This window comes from Eubalaena glacialis, chromosome 11, assembly GCF_028564815.1.
Source record: "Eubalaena glacialis isolate mEubGla1 chromosome 11, mEubGla1.1.hap2.+ XY, whole genome shotgun sequence".
NCBI lineage: Eukaryota > Metazoa > Chordata > Mammalia > Artiodactyla > Balaenidae > Eubalaena > Eubalaena glacialis.
Genome location: NC_083726.1, coordinates 65,491,314 through 65,504,052, shown reverse-complemented (window position 1 = coordinate 65,504,052; position 12,739 = coordinate 65,491,314). Strand labels below are relative to the sequence as shown.

General features: G+C 38.1%; 2 protein-coding genes across 2 annotated transcripts in view; both read left to right on the top strand.

Moving 5' to 3' along the window:
• SPATS2 (spermatogenesis associated serine rich 2) overlaps nt 1-12,739 on the top strand; it is a 138,642-nt gene that overhangs the window by 77,314 nt on the left and 48,589 nt on the right. The gene's annotated exons all lie outside the window — the stretch shown is intronic.
• On the top strand, nt 9,403-9,962 carry LOC133101061 (HIG1 domain family member 2A). The gene has a single exon (XM_061205646.1). It carries the CDS (start codon nt 9,407-9,409, stop codon nt 9,725-9,727), a length of 321 nt encoding a protein of 106 aa, XP_061061629.1. The 5' UTR covers nt 9,403-9,406; the 3' UTR covers nt 9,728-9,962.

Here is a 12,739-nt window from a genome sequence, read left to right as displayed (position 1 = left end):
ATGGCCCATAAGTTTGGAGGGGCATAAGCTTTCTTGCTTTGTCAAGGAAGAGGGTAAAGCTACCAATTAATATTAGAATTTTCAAGTCAATAATAGATGTTATAATCTCCAGGGAAGCTATTAAATTGAAAGTATAGTTACTACATGCCACAACACAGATGTACTTTGAAGATATTATGCTAAGTGAAATAAGCCCATCACAAAAATATAAATACTATCTGATTCCACCTGTATGAGGTATCTAGATTAGTAAAATTCAGAAAAACAGAAAGAAGAACGATGGTTGCCAGAGGCTGGGGGATATGGGGTGTTGTTGAATAGATAACAGAGTTTTAACTTTGCAAGATGAAAAAATTCTGGAGATTGGTTGCACAACAATGTGAATGCACTTAACACTACTGCACCATACATTTAGAAATGGTTAAGATGGTAAATTTTATGTTATGCTTTTTTTTTTTTTTACCACAATAATAAAAAAATAGTGACTAAGCAAAAGAAAACTGTTCTGGATATGGATGTATTAATATCAGCCAAAGTAGACTTTAAGGCAGAAAAGCATGATTAGGGATAAAGGAGGAGCAGTTCATAATGATAAAGGATTTAATTTAACAGAAAAATTAATTCTAATAACAGCTTTAAAACAAAAATTGACAGAATTTAAAGAACTACACAAATTCAGTCATAGTACATTCTTTTTTTAAAAATAAATTTTCCTCTTAATTTTGCAACTCTATCCTAAAATGACTGTTCCTCATATTAGAAAATTATAAGGATACATAAAATATTTTTAAAAATAAAAGTTAAAAAATAAAAATAAATTTTCAAAAATTTATTTATTTATTTATTTTTTGGCTGCATTGGCTCTTCGTTGCTGAGCGTGGGCTTTTCTCTAGTTGTGGTGAGTGGGGGCCGCTCTTTGTTGCGGTGCGCGGGCTTCTCATTGTGGTGGCTTGTTGTGGAGCACGGGCTCTAGGTGCGCAGGCTTCAGTAGTTGCAGCACACGGGCTCAGTAGTTGTGGCTCGCGGGTTCTAGGGCCCGCGGGCTTCAGTAGTTGTGGTGCGTGGGCTCAGTAGTTGTGGTTCGCGGGCTCTAGAGCACAGGCTCAGTAGTTGTGGTGCACGGGCTTAGTTGTTGCGCGGCATGTGGGATCTTCCTGGACCAGGGATCGAACCCATGTCCCCTGTATTGGCAGGCAGATTCTTAACCACTGTGCCACCAGGGAAGTCCCAGTCATAGTACATTCTTAACACAGATCCCTTAGTAACTGATAAAACAAGTAAATGAGGGATTAATAAGGATATAAAAGATTTGACTCATGATTAGCAAATGTAATTTGCTAATATTTAATCGCCATATTTAGAACAGTACCTCCAACAACTGTTTGTTTATTACTTTCTTTTCCAGTGCATCTAGAACATTTTCAAAAATTAACCATATACTGGGTCATAAAGCAAGCTGCCACAATTTTTAAAATATAGTTAAAATCATACGGGTTGTTATGCACACAATGCATTTAAGCTAGTTATCCAAAAGATAATTAGAAAGTCTCCAAATGTTTGAGTATTAAGAAATATTTCTAAATAACAGTTGGATCAAAAAAAGGAATCAAAATAGAAATTAATATTTTAAACAGAAAAATAACAGAAAAATATATATAAACACTTGTAGGATACAGCTAAAACCATGCTTAGAGAGAATTTTTTTTAGCTTTAAGTGTCCAGGCATATCTCGTTTTACTGCACTTTGCTTTATTGCACTGCACAGATACTACTTTTTTATAAATTGAAGGTTTATGTCAACCCTGTATTGTCAGATGATGGCTAATAAAGTATTTTTTAAATTAAGGTATGTACATTGATTTTTTTAGACATAATTAGACATAAATGTGCATAGACTACTGCACACTTAACAGACTACAGCATAGTGTAAACATAACTTTTATATGCATTGAGAAACCAAAAAATTTGTGTGACTCACTTTATTGCAATATTCACTTTATTGCAGTGATCTGGAACTGAACCCACAATATCTCTGAGGTATGCCTGAAAATAGTCTGCAAATCAGTGAGCTAAGTGTCTATCTTAGGAAGTTAGGAAAAGAAAAATCATCAAAAATGTAAATGAAAGGAAATAAGATGATCCATGAATAATAGAGTTCTAATATTTATGATAGTTCTTTTTCTTGCTTTATTGTAGTTGCTAGGACCGCCAGTTGACTAGGAGTAGTGAAGCAAGAAAGTTAACTATGTGAGATGATGCATGTGTTAATTATCTTGATCTTGGTAATCATTCCACAGTGTATAAGCATATCAGATCATCACACTGTACACTTTAAATATATACAGTTACATTTGTCAGTTATTCCTCAATAAAGTTGGGAAGAATGAAAAAGTAATGAAGCAAGCATCTTGTCTTGTTTTCTGGTCTCAAAGGAAAAGCTCTCTCAGCATTTCACCCTGTGTTGATGTTTGCTGTGGGATTTTTGTAGATACCATACATGGAAAGTCCAAAAGAATCTAAACTACTAGAATTAGTGATTTTAACAATGTTGCTGAATATAAGATCATTTTACAAAAAGCAGTCACACCTATTTATATCAGCAATAAGTAGTTAGAAAATGAAATATAAAAATAGATGCCATTTACAACTGTACCAAAAGTATAAAATAGAAAGAAATTTAATGAAAAATGTGTAAGAACACTATCAGAAAATGATAAAGCATTATTGAAAGAAATGAAAGAACATTTAGATAGAAGGATATACCATATTCATGGATTGGAAGACTCAACATCTTGAACAAAATAGTCCTCCAAAATGGATTTATAGATTTAATGCAATTCCCATTAAAAAAATATATATATTTTTCTGTAGCTTGACAAAGTGATTCTGAAATGTATATAACAATGCAGAGTGCCAAGAATAGCCAAAGAATTCTTGATGGTCAGAGAATCTGCTGTGTCAGATATTAAGACACCATAAAGCTACAGTAATTAAGAATATATGGGATAGGGACTTCCCTGGTGGTCCAATGGGTAAGACTCCGTGCTCCCAATGCAGGGGGCCCGGGTTTGATCCCTGGTCGGGGAACTAGATCCCACATGCATGCCACAACTAAGAAGTCCGCATGCTGCAACTAAAGATCCCACATGCCGCAACAAAGACCTGGCACAGCCCAGATACATAGATAGATAGATAGATAATAAAAAAAGACTATGTGGGATAGCCTTAAGATAGAATTATAGACAAATGAAACACAGAGCCTAGAAACAGATCTATTCATATATGGAGTTTTATTCATTTAAAAGGTAATACTGAAGAGCATTGAGGAAAGGGTGGTCTTTTTTCTGTTAGTTCTGAGACATTTAGAAATCCATGTGGAAAAAATATATCTCTTGTTCCTTACTTTACTGCGTACCTATAAATCAATTCCAAGGTTTAGGTTATAGACCCAAATGTGAATGGCAAGACAATAAAGCTCATAAATGATAATTTAGAAGAATATCTTCAGGCTTCCCTGGTGGCGCAGTGGTTAGGAATCCGCCTGCCAGTGCAGGGGACACGGGTTCGAGCCCTGGATCCCACATGCCGCGGAGCAACTAAGCCCGTGCACCACAACTACTGAGCCCACGTGCGACAACTACTGAAGCCTGCATGCCTAGAGCCCGTGCTCTGCAGCAAGAGAGGCCACCGCAATGAGAAGTCCATGCACTGCAACGAAGAGTAACCCCAACTCGCCACAACTGGAGAAAGCCCACGCGCGGCAACGAAGACCCAATGCAGCCAAAAATAAATAAATAAATAAATAAATAAATTTATTAAAAAGAAGAATATCTTCAAGACCTAAGAATAAGAAAGACTGTTTTTTGTTGTTTTTACTTTTTTCTTTAATAGCATTTTTTAAGTGTTTTAATAGACTATTTTTTAGAGCAGTTGTAGATTTACAGCAAAATTGAGCAGAAGGTACAGAGATTTCTCATATGCCTCCTGCCCCTACACATATATAGCCTCCCCCATTATCAACATCCTTCACCAGAGTAACACATTTGTTACAATTGATGAACCTATACTGACACATCATTATCACTGAAATTCCATAGTTTACATTAGTATTCACTCCTGGTGTTGCACATTCTTTGGGTTTGGACAAATGTACAATCACATGTATGTACTATTATTGTATCATTCAGGGTAGTTTAACTGTCCTAAAAATCTTGTGTTCTGCTTTTTCATCTTTCATTCCCCTCACCTCTGGCAACCACTGATCTTTTTACTATCTCCATAGTTTTGCCTTATCCAGAGTGTCATATAACTGGAATCATACAGTATGTAACCTTTTCAGATTGCCTTCTTTCACTTAGTAATATGTGTTTAAGATTCCTCTGTGTCTTTTCATGGCTCATTAGCTCATTCCTTTTTAGCATTGGCTAATATTCCATTGCCTGAATGTATCACAGTTTATCTATTTACCTACTGAAATACATCTTGGTTGCTTCCAATTTTTGGTAGTCATAAGTAAAGCTGCTCTAAACATCCACGTGCAGGTTTTCCTGTGGGAATAACTTTTCAGCTTCTTTGGGTAAATACTAAGGAGTGCAGTTGCGGAATCATAGGGTGAGAGGATCCTTAGTTTTGTAAGAAAGTGCCAAATTGTCTTCCAAAGATGACTAGACCATTTTGCATTCCCACCAGCGATGAATGAGGGTTCCTATTGCTCCACATCCTTGCCAGCTTTGGTGTTGTCAGTATTCTGGATTTCTGGCTATTCTAAGAGATGTGTAGTGGTTCTCATTTTAATTTGCATTTCCCTAATGACACATGATGTGGCACATCTTTTCATATGCTTATTTGCCATCTATATATCTCCTTTGGTGAGATGTTTATTAAGGTCATTGGCCCATTTTTTAATTGTGTTGTTTCTTATTGTTGAGTTTTAAGAGTTCTTTGTAATTTTGAGTCTTTTGCAAATATTTTCTCCCAGGCTGTGGCTTGTCTTTCATTCTCTTGACAGTGTCTTTTGCAGAGCAGTTTTTAATTTTAATGAAGTCCAGCTTATCAATTCTTCTTTCATGGATTGTACCTTTGGTGTTATATTTAAAAAGTCATTGCCAAACCCAAGGTCATCTAAATTTTCTCCTAAGTTATTGTCTAGAAGTTTTACAGTTTTGCATTACAGTTGGGTCTGTGATCCATTCTAAGTTAATTTTTGTGAAGGGTATAAGGGCTGTGTCTAGATTCATTTTTTGGCATGTGGATGTCCAGTGGTTCCAGCACCATTTGTTGAAAAGACTGTCTTTGGTCCATTGTATGCCTTTGTTCCTTTGTCAAAGATCAGTTGACTATAATTCATATATATGGGTCTATTTCTGAACTCTCTATTCTGTTCCATTGATCATTTTGTCTATTTTTTTCACCAGTACTACACTGTCTTGATGACTGTAGCTTTATAGTGTGTCTTGAAGTTGGTTAGTATCAGTTTTTGAGCATTGTTCTCTTTCATATTATTGTGTTGGCTATTCTGTGTCTTTTGCTTCTCCACAGAAACTTTAGAATCAGTTTGTCAATATTCACAAAATAAATTGCTGGGATTTTGATTGGGTTTGCATTTAATCTGTAGACCTAGACCAAGTTGGGAAGAACTGAAATCTTGACAATATTGAATCTTCCTATCCATGAACATAGAATCTCTCTCCATTTATTTAGTTCTTTCATTTCTTTCCTCAGAGGTTTGTAGTGTGTAGTTTTCCTCATATATATCTTATACATACTTTGTTAGATTTATACCTAAATTTTTTTTTGGTATGTTAATGTAAATGGTATTGTATTTTTTTTTAATTATTAGCACCTTTAATTATTATTTATTTATTTTTTTGGCTGTGTTGGGTCTTCGTTTCTGTGCGAGGGCTTCCTCTAGCTGCGGCAAGTGGGGGCCACTCTTCACTGCGGTGCGCGGGCCTCTCACCATCGTGGCCTCTCTTGTTGCGGAGCACAGGCTCCAGACGCGCAGGCTCAGCAGGTGTGGCTCACGGGCCTAGCCGCTCCGCGGCATGTGGGATCTTCCCAGACCAGGGCTCGAACCCGTGTCCCCTGCATTAGCAGGCAGACTCTCAACCACTGCGCCACCAGGGAAGCCGGTATTGTATTTTTAATTTCAAATTTCACTTGTTCATTGCAGTTATATATTAACCTCGTATCCTGCAACCTTGCTATAATCACTTACTCCAGGAGTTTTTAACAACATTTTAAAATTTTTATTATAGAAATTTAAAATTTTTTGTATAAAAGGTAGAGAGAATAGTACAATGAACTCCCATAAACCCATAACTCAAGTCCGTAATTAACAACACATGTCCACCCCCAGTGGATTATTTCCAAGCAAGTTTTTTTTTTTTTTTGGCTGTGTTGGGACTTCGTTGCTGCACGCACACTTTCTCTAGTTGCAGTGAGTGGGGGCTACTCTGTTGTGGTGCGTGGGCTTCTCGTTGCGGTGGCTTCTCTTGTTGCAGAGCACGGGCTCCAGGCACATGGGCTTCAGTAGGTGCAGCACGCGAGCTCAGTAGTTGTGGCACACGGGCCCTAGAGTGCAGGCTCAGTAGTTGTGACACATGGGCTTAGTTGCTCTGAGGCATGTGGGATCTTCCCAGACCAGGGATTGAATCTGTGTCCCCTGCATTGGCAGGCGGATTCTTAACCACTGTGCCACCAGGGAAGTCCCTCGAAGCAAGTTTTTGACATCATCTCAGGGAAGGACTTTTTTAAAGCAAGCATTTTTTTAAAAAATTAATTAATTAATTTATTTATGGCTGTGTTGGGTCTTCGTTTCTGTGCGAGGGCTTCCTCCAGTTGCGGCAAGCGGGGGCCACTCTTCATCGCGGTGCGCGGGCCTCTCACTGTCGCGGCCTCTCTTGTTGCCGAGCACAGGCTCCAGACGCGCAGGCTCAGTAATTGTGGTTCACGGGCCCAGCTGCTCCGCGGCATGTGGGATCCTCCCAGACCAGGGCTCGAACCCGTGTCCCCTGCATTGGCAGGCAGATTCTTAACCACTGCGCCACCAGGGAAGCCCAGGACTTTTTAAATAGACATAAAAATCACTAACCAAAAGAGAAAAGAATGTCAATGTATTATTACATTAAAATTTAAAACTTCTGTTTATCGAAAGGCACAGTCAAGAGAGTAAAAAGGAAAGTCACAGAGAAGAAATTTGCATCATGTTTAAATGATAGAAAACTACTACAGATCAATAAGAAAAAGGCAATTCTCCCTCCAAAAACTGGGCAAGAGTAGGCATGTCAGGAAAGAGAGTATTAAAATGGCTAATAACATATATAAAGGCACCGAGTCTCTTTAGAAATGAATGAAATGCAAATTGAAACCACAGTGAGATACTACTACTCTTGCACTAGAAAGGCTAAAATTAAAAAGAATAACAGTACCAAGAGTGTGAGTATGTGGAGCAGTAGAAATTTTTAAAAACTGCTAGTGGAAGTTTAAATTTGTGCAGCTACTTTGAAAAACTTTTTGATATTATGTATTAAAACTGAAAGTATGCATACCCTATGACTTAACTTCTATTCCTGGGTATACTCAAGAGAAATGCATTTCCAGGTACACCAGGAGACTTGTACAAGAATATTCAAAACAGTGTTGATTGTATTGGCCAAAAACTGGAAGCGACCCACTTGTCCATCACTAGCAGAATAGATAAACAAACCATGGCATACTCATACAATGAAATATTTTTAGCAAAGAAAATGAACAAACTACATTTACTTGCAAGAACACGCATGATCTTACAGTGTTGAGTAAAACAAGTCATGCACCAAAAATAAAATATGTACGGAATTATTCCTTTTTTTTTTTCTTTTTTTATCATTACAAAATATCTTATTACTCCTTTTTTAAAAAAATTATTTATTTATTTATTTATTTATGGCTGTGTTGGGTCTTCGTTTCTGTGCGAGGGCTTCCTCCAGTTGCGGCAAGCGGGGGCCACTCTTCATCGCGGTGCGCGGGCCTCTCACTATCGCGGCCTCTCTTGTTGCCGAGCACAGGCTCCAGACGTGCAAGCTCAGTAATTGTGGCTCACGGGCCCAGCTGCTCTGCGGCATGTGGGATCTTCCCAGACCAGGGCTCGAACCCGTGTCCCCTGCATTGGCAGGCAAATTCTCAACCACTGCGCCACCAGGGAAGCCCCGGAATTATTCCTTTTAAGAGTAAAACTATACCATAATATTTAGTCAAATGTGCTTAGGGGGTGTCAACTATAAAGAAAAGAAGTTTGGAGCGCGGTTACCTTTGGTGGATGGGAGGAGATAGTGATGAATGGGGTCATAAGGAGGACTTCTGGGATACTAGCGTTTTATTTCTTAACTGGGGTAATAGTATTTGGGTGTTTATTTTGTGGTAAATGATCAAGCTGTAATACTTTTATGTGTGTGTGCACTGTAAATGCACATACACATAAAGTATTCCATTCTATAATTGTAATTTCATACATAATAATTTCATATATTTCACAATAAAAATTTTTTTAAAAGACATTTCATTAAGGCAGAATGGGTTTAAACAAGTGTGCTATTTAGGTAGCATGTTTCTTACATTCACAAGTATAATGCTTAAAAGCTAGTGTCCACTTTCTGATAATTTTAACAACTATTTAGAAATAGAAATATTTATAATCAAAGTAGATTATTGATCCATAAGTCAGTTTAAGAAAGAAAAGCTGACAGATTTAATTCTTATTTGCATGAAGGTTAATGAATGAAGAGTGACAGATTTTGCGGTGCTGTGCATTATGAGAAAAGTCATTGCTTTGTTGGAGACAGAAGCATGCAATTAGGATTGCCTTGTTCATTTCTGTACTTTGAAGCAAGGGGGATGAGATGGGGTGGAAAGGGAAGACAGTCACTGTTTTACAGTGCTAGAAGGAACATCCAAAGCAAAGTCTTTTATAATGACAAACAGAATATCTCTCAGATCTAAACTGAAATTAGTTCTACCACATATGAAATGAAATGCAGTTTAAAAAAAAAAAATCGCTCCTCCTTACTCTCCTTCAGATTCTTAGGAATTCTGCCAGCTAGTGTGCACTGATTTAGTATTTGAAGGTTTGTTTTACTTTTAAATATCACAGTTCATAAGTGTTTTAATTTTTTTGACTTATGAAATTGAGTTTCTTTCCTGGATTAGCTGGCAGAATTCTTGAGAATCTGAAGGGCCATGAGGAATAGGAAATAATTTAAAAAACAAAAATAAAAACCTATGCATTCAACTCACCCAGTGCACGAAATAAGCCCAGAACTACGGCATATATTGTAAGGACATCCAAGAGTAATGATCCCATAAAATAGAAGAGCCATTAAACAGAGAAATATTAGTGAAACCTAAAAAGAAGGTTTGAGCATAACACATGGCGACTCCTGGCCCTGTCACTCCGGAGGCACCCTTTGAACCATCGCAGCCCCCAGTCATTGAGGGCTTTAGCCCCAGTGTATACAGCACTTCGGAAAGCTTCAAGGAAAAGTTTCTTCGCAAGACCCGCGAGAACCCAATGGTACCCATAGGCTGCCTGGGCACAGCGGCCGCCCTTACCTACGGCCTCTACTGCTTCCACCGGGGTCAGAGCCAGCGCTCCCAGCTCATGATGCGCACCCGAATCGCCGCCCAGGGCTTCACGGTCGTAGCCATCTTGATGGGTCTGGCTGCCTCCACTCTGAAATCTCGACCCTGAGTCGGTGGCCTGGCCTTGAAAGCTCCGCGGAGATCGTTCCCAGCTCCAGGAGCAACCACCGGTCCTGCCACTGGCATTATTCCCTCATCTCCCCTGACAAGCCCCTGTATCAGTGGGGGCAGAAGTGGCCAATTGTGTAACCGACAGATTTTTTTCAGAAATCTCAGGTTCGGTTCAGTTTGAGTGTTGCATACTTCTAGTTGTGCTGCACCTTCTCCACTCCCTACTTAATAAACTCTGAAAAAAAAAAAAAAAAAAAAAGAAGAAGGTTTGACTTGTAAGAGACTGAATATAGGCCCTTAGCAGTGGAAAGTATGTTTTTCTTCAGACTCAGCTCACACAGAGGCATATTAGAAGACTTGATTTATTCGCAGACTGACTTTCTGCTTTTTAGATTATCTAGTTTCCTTGATTCTACCCCCGCCACCCCTGTTTTTACTGGCTGTTCATCTTTTAGCCACATCACAATTTATTTCTTCCTTTCACAAAAGCCTGGGAGAGATCAACAAGTAGTAAGGTAAAACTCAGTCAGTCCTTCTCACTGCTTGGAAATAAAGAAGGACTTAACTAGATATTTTACTTTTTATTCTATTTTAGTGCCGCATTCCTTAAAAAAGCCTGAAAGTTGGCTGTAAACAGATATCAAAATAATCATCATGTGGCTTCATAATTTTCTAAGTAACTATTTGAATTCATGTAATCCCTGGAACTACATACAAAGTTTTGCGTATAAAACATTAACTCAGGGGGCTTCCCTGGTGGCGCAGTGGTTGAGAATCTGCCTGCCAATGCAGCGGACACAGGTTCAAGCCGTGGTCTGGGAAGATCCCACATGCCGCGGAGCAACTAGGCCCGTGAGCCACAACTACTGAGCCTGCGCGTCTGGAGCCTGTGCTCCTCAACAATAGAGGCCGCGATAGTGAGAGGCCCGCGCACCACGATGAAGAGTGGCCCCCGCTTGCCACAACTAGAGAAAGCCCTCGCACAGAAACGAAGACCCAACACAGCCAAAAATAAATAAATAAATAAATAAAAATTAAATAATGTATAATTCAGGTGTACTTAAAAAAAAAAAAGAAAACTTTAAAACAAAAAAGAAAACATTAACTCAGAGATAATCTAGAATCAGCAAATAACATGTACTGATCTTAGTAATTAAAGATTTGAGTTCTTTATTTAAAAAAAAAAATCACAATTTTTAAGTGCTTTAAATTTTTTTGACTTATGAAATTGAGTTTCTTTTTTGAAACAGCTGGCAGAATTCTGAGAATTTGAAGGACAGTATGGAGTAGGAAATAATTTTTTTTAATTATGCATTTTATTTCACATGTGGGAGAACTAATTCCAGACTAATGAGAGATGGCATTGAGACAGAAGAAGTTTGGCATTAAAATCAATATCATTGTCTCCTGGCTATTCTCTAGAATACATTACTAAGAAAGTTTTGAAAGGTGGACTGAATTTCCTATCTACCATTCAACCATCGAACCTTTTAAATAATGAGACACTCAAGAACTTTTGGAACTTAAAAAATAGAAGCTTATTCTGTTGCATCTGCTTGAAACCTGGGAAAATCTATTGGTGAGAGTAAAGTAGGATTTAATTGCTTGCATAATAAAAACTGTGACTTTCCATCAAGCTCTACCTTGAAAAATCAGCACTTATTCTAGATGTTAGGAAATTTCCCAATGTAAGCACTTTGTCTATAAAAAGAGACACAACATACTTCAGAATGTAGCTGAAGAAGCACTCAAAGGAGCAAAGTAAAGAAAAAATTTAATCAGCTCTTAAGACTAGATGACAAGGGAATTCCCTGGTGGTCCAGTGGTTAGGACTCCGCGCTTTCACTGTCGAGGGCACAGATTCAGTCCCTGGTTGGGGAACTAAGATCCCACAAGCTGCACAGTGCTACCAGAAAAAGAAAAAAGACTAGATTACAAGTGAAAGCAGAAGTAACAGGAAGATAAAAGCCTGCTTTCTTTCACTGAAGACCCACTTAGCAGATTGGTAGTTGAAGTGTGGATTTTTCTGGACATTGAAGCCACATTAGTCATCCGAAATGGCTAGGAAGACCAATCGATGAGACTCCTTACAACCTGCTAAGAGGATTGGCAACTAGGATGGAGGTTCCTTAAATAACTTTTAAACAACTAAACATATAAAAGTGCTAGCATTTCAGAAGGCTACAATAGTATACTATAGTAGAATTACTTAAAGCAAACTAGAAATCTTACAAAATGGCGTTTTGACATAGTTGCCTTTCTAAATTTCTTATCTCTGATTTGCTTCCCTTCTAAGCCTGATTCTCCTTTATTTACACATATCCCCACCTTTTTAAATAAGTATCTTATTTCTTACCAAAACAGTCATAATTCTTCTAAGCTTAGAAGGTAAATAGACAGAAGAGAGAATTACCACCTAGAAAACTGAAGTTGGTGGCATCTTCAGTTTTGAAGTTGTGAATATACTCTAGGCTTTAGCTAGTAGTGCCTGTGACAATAACTTTCTTTTCCTTGCACTCACATTTGTGCAACATAACCCCTGTCCCTATGTTTGCCATTAGTGCGCATGAAGAAACTGAACTTCACTTGTAATTTTAAGGGTGATTTATATGTGGATTATTCTCAAAATTGGCATGAGAAAAAGCAATTGCAAGAGACGAGTTATTTTCTTTTAGGTGGTTGAGTACTGGCTTTGTTCAGTCTAAAGGAGAACTTCAGATTGTTTAATTGTTCATGAGATACCACTTCTGGCACTCAGCCTCTGCTTCTGAGTTTGCTTTTTAATTTTTAAAAGGCAGTTGATACAGTTTGAGAAAATATGACAAGTGATTATCACACTTGTTAGGTTATCTGTATGTCTAGGGCTCTTCACCTCTGGGCTTACCTGCATTTAATTGGCTCTTAACTGTATGGCCTGTCTTTGACCATGGTGAAATGTGAATAATTTTGTTATCCAACTTGTTTCATGTATGTATGAGGAACATCAGTGAGTAATAACAAAAATCTGAGA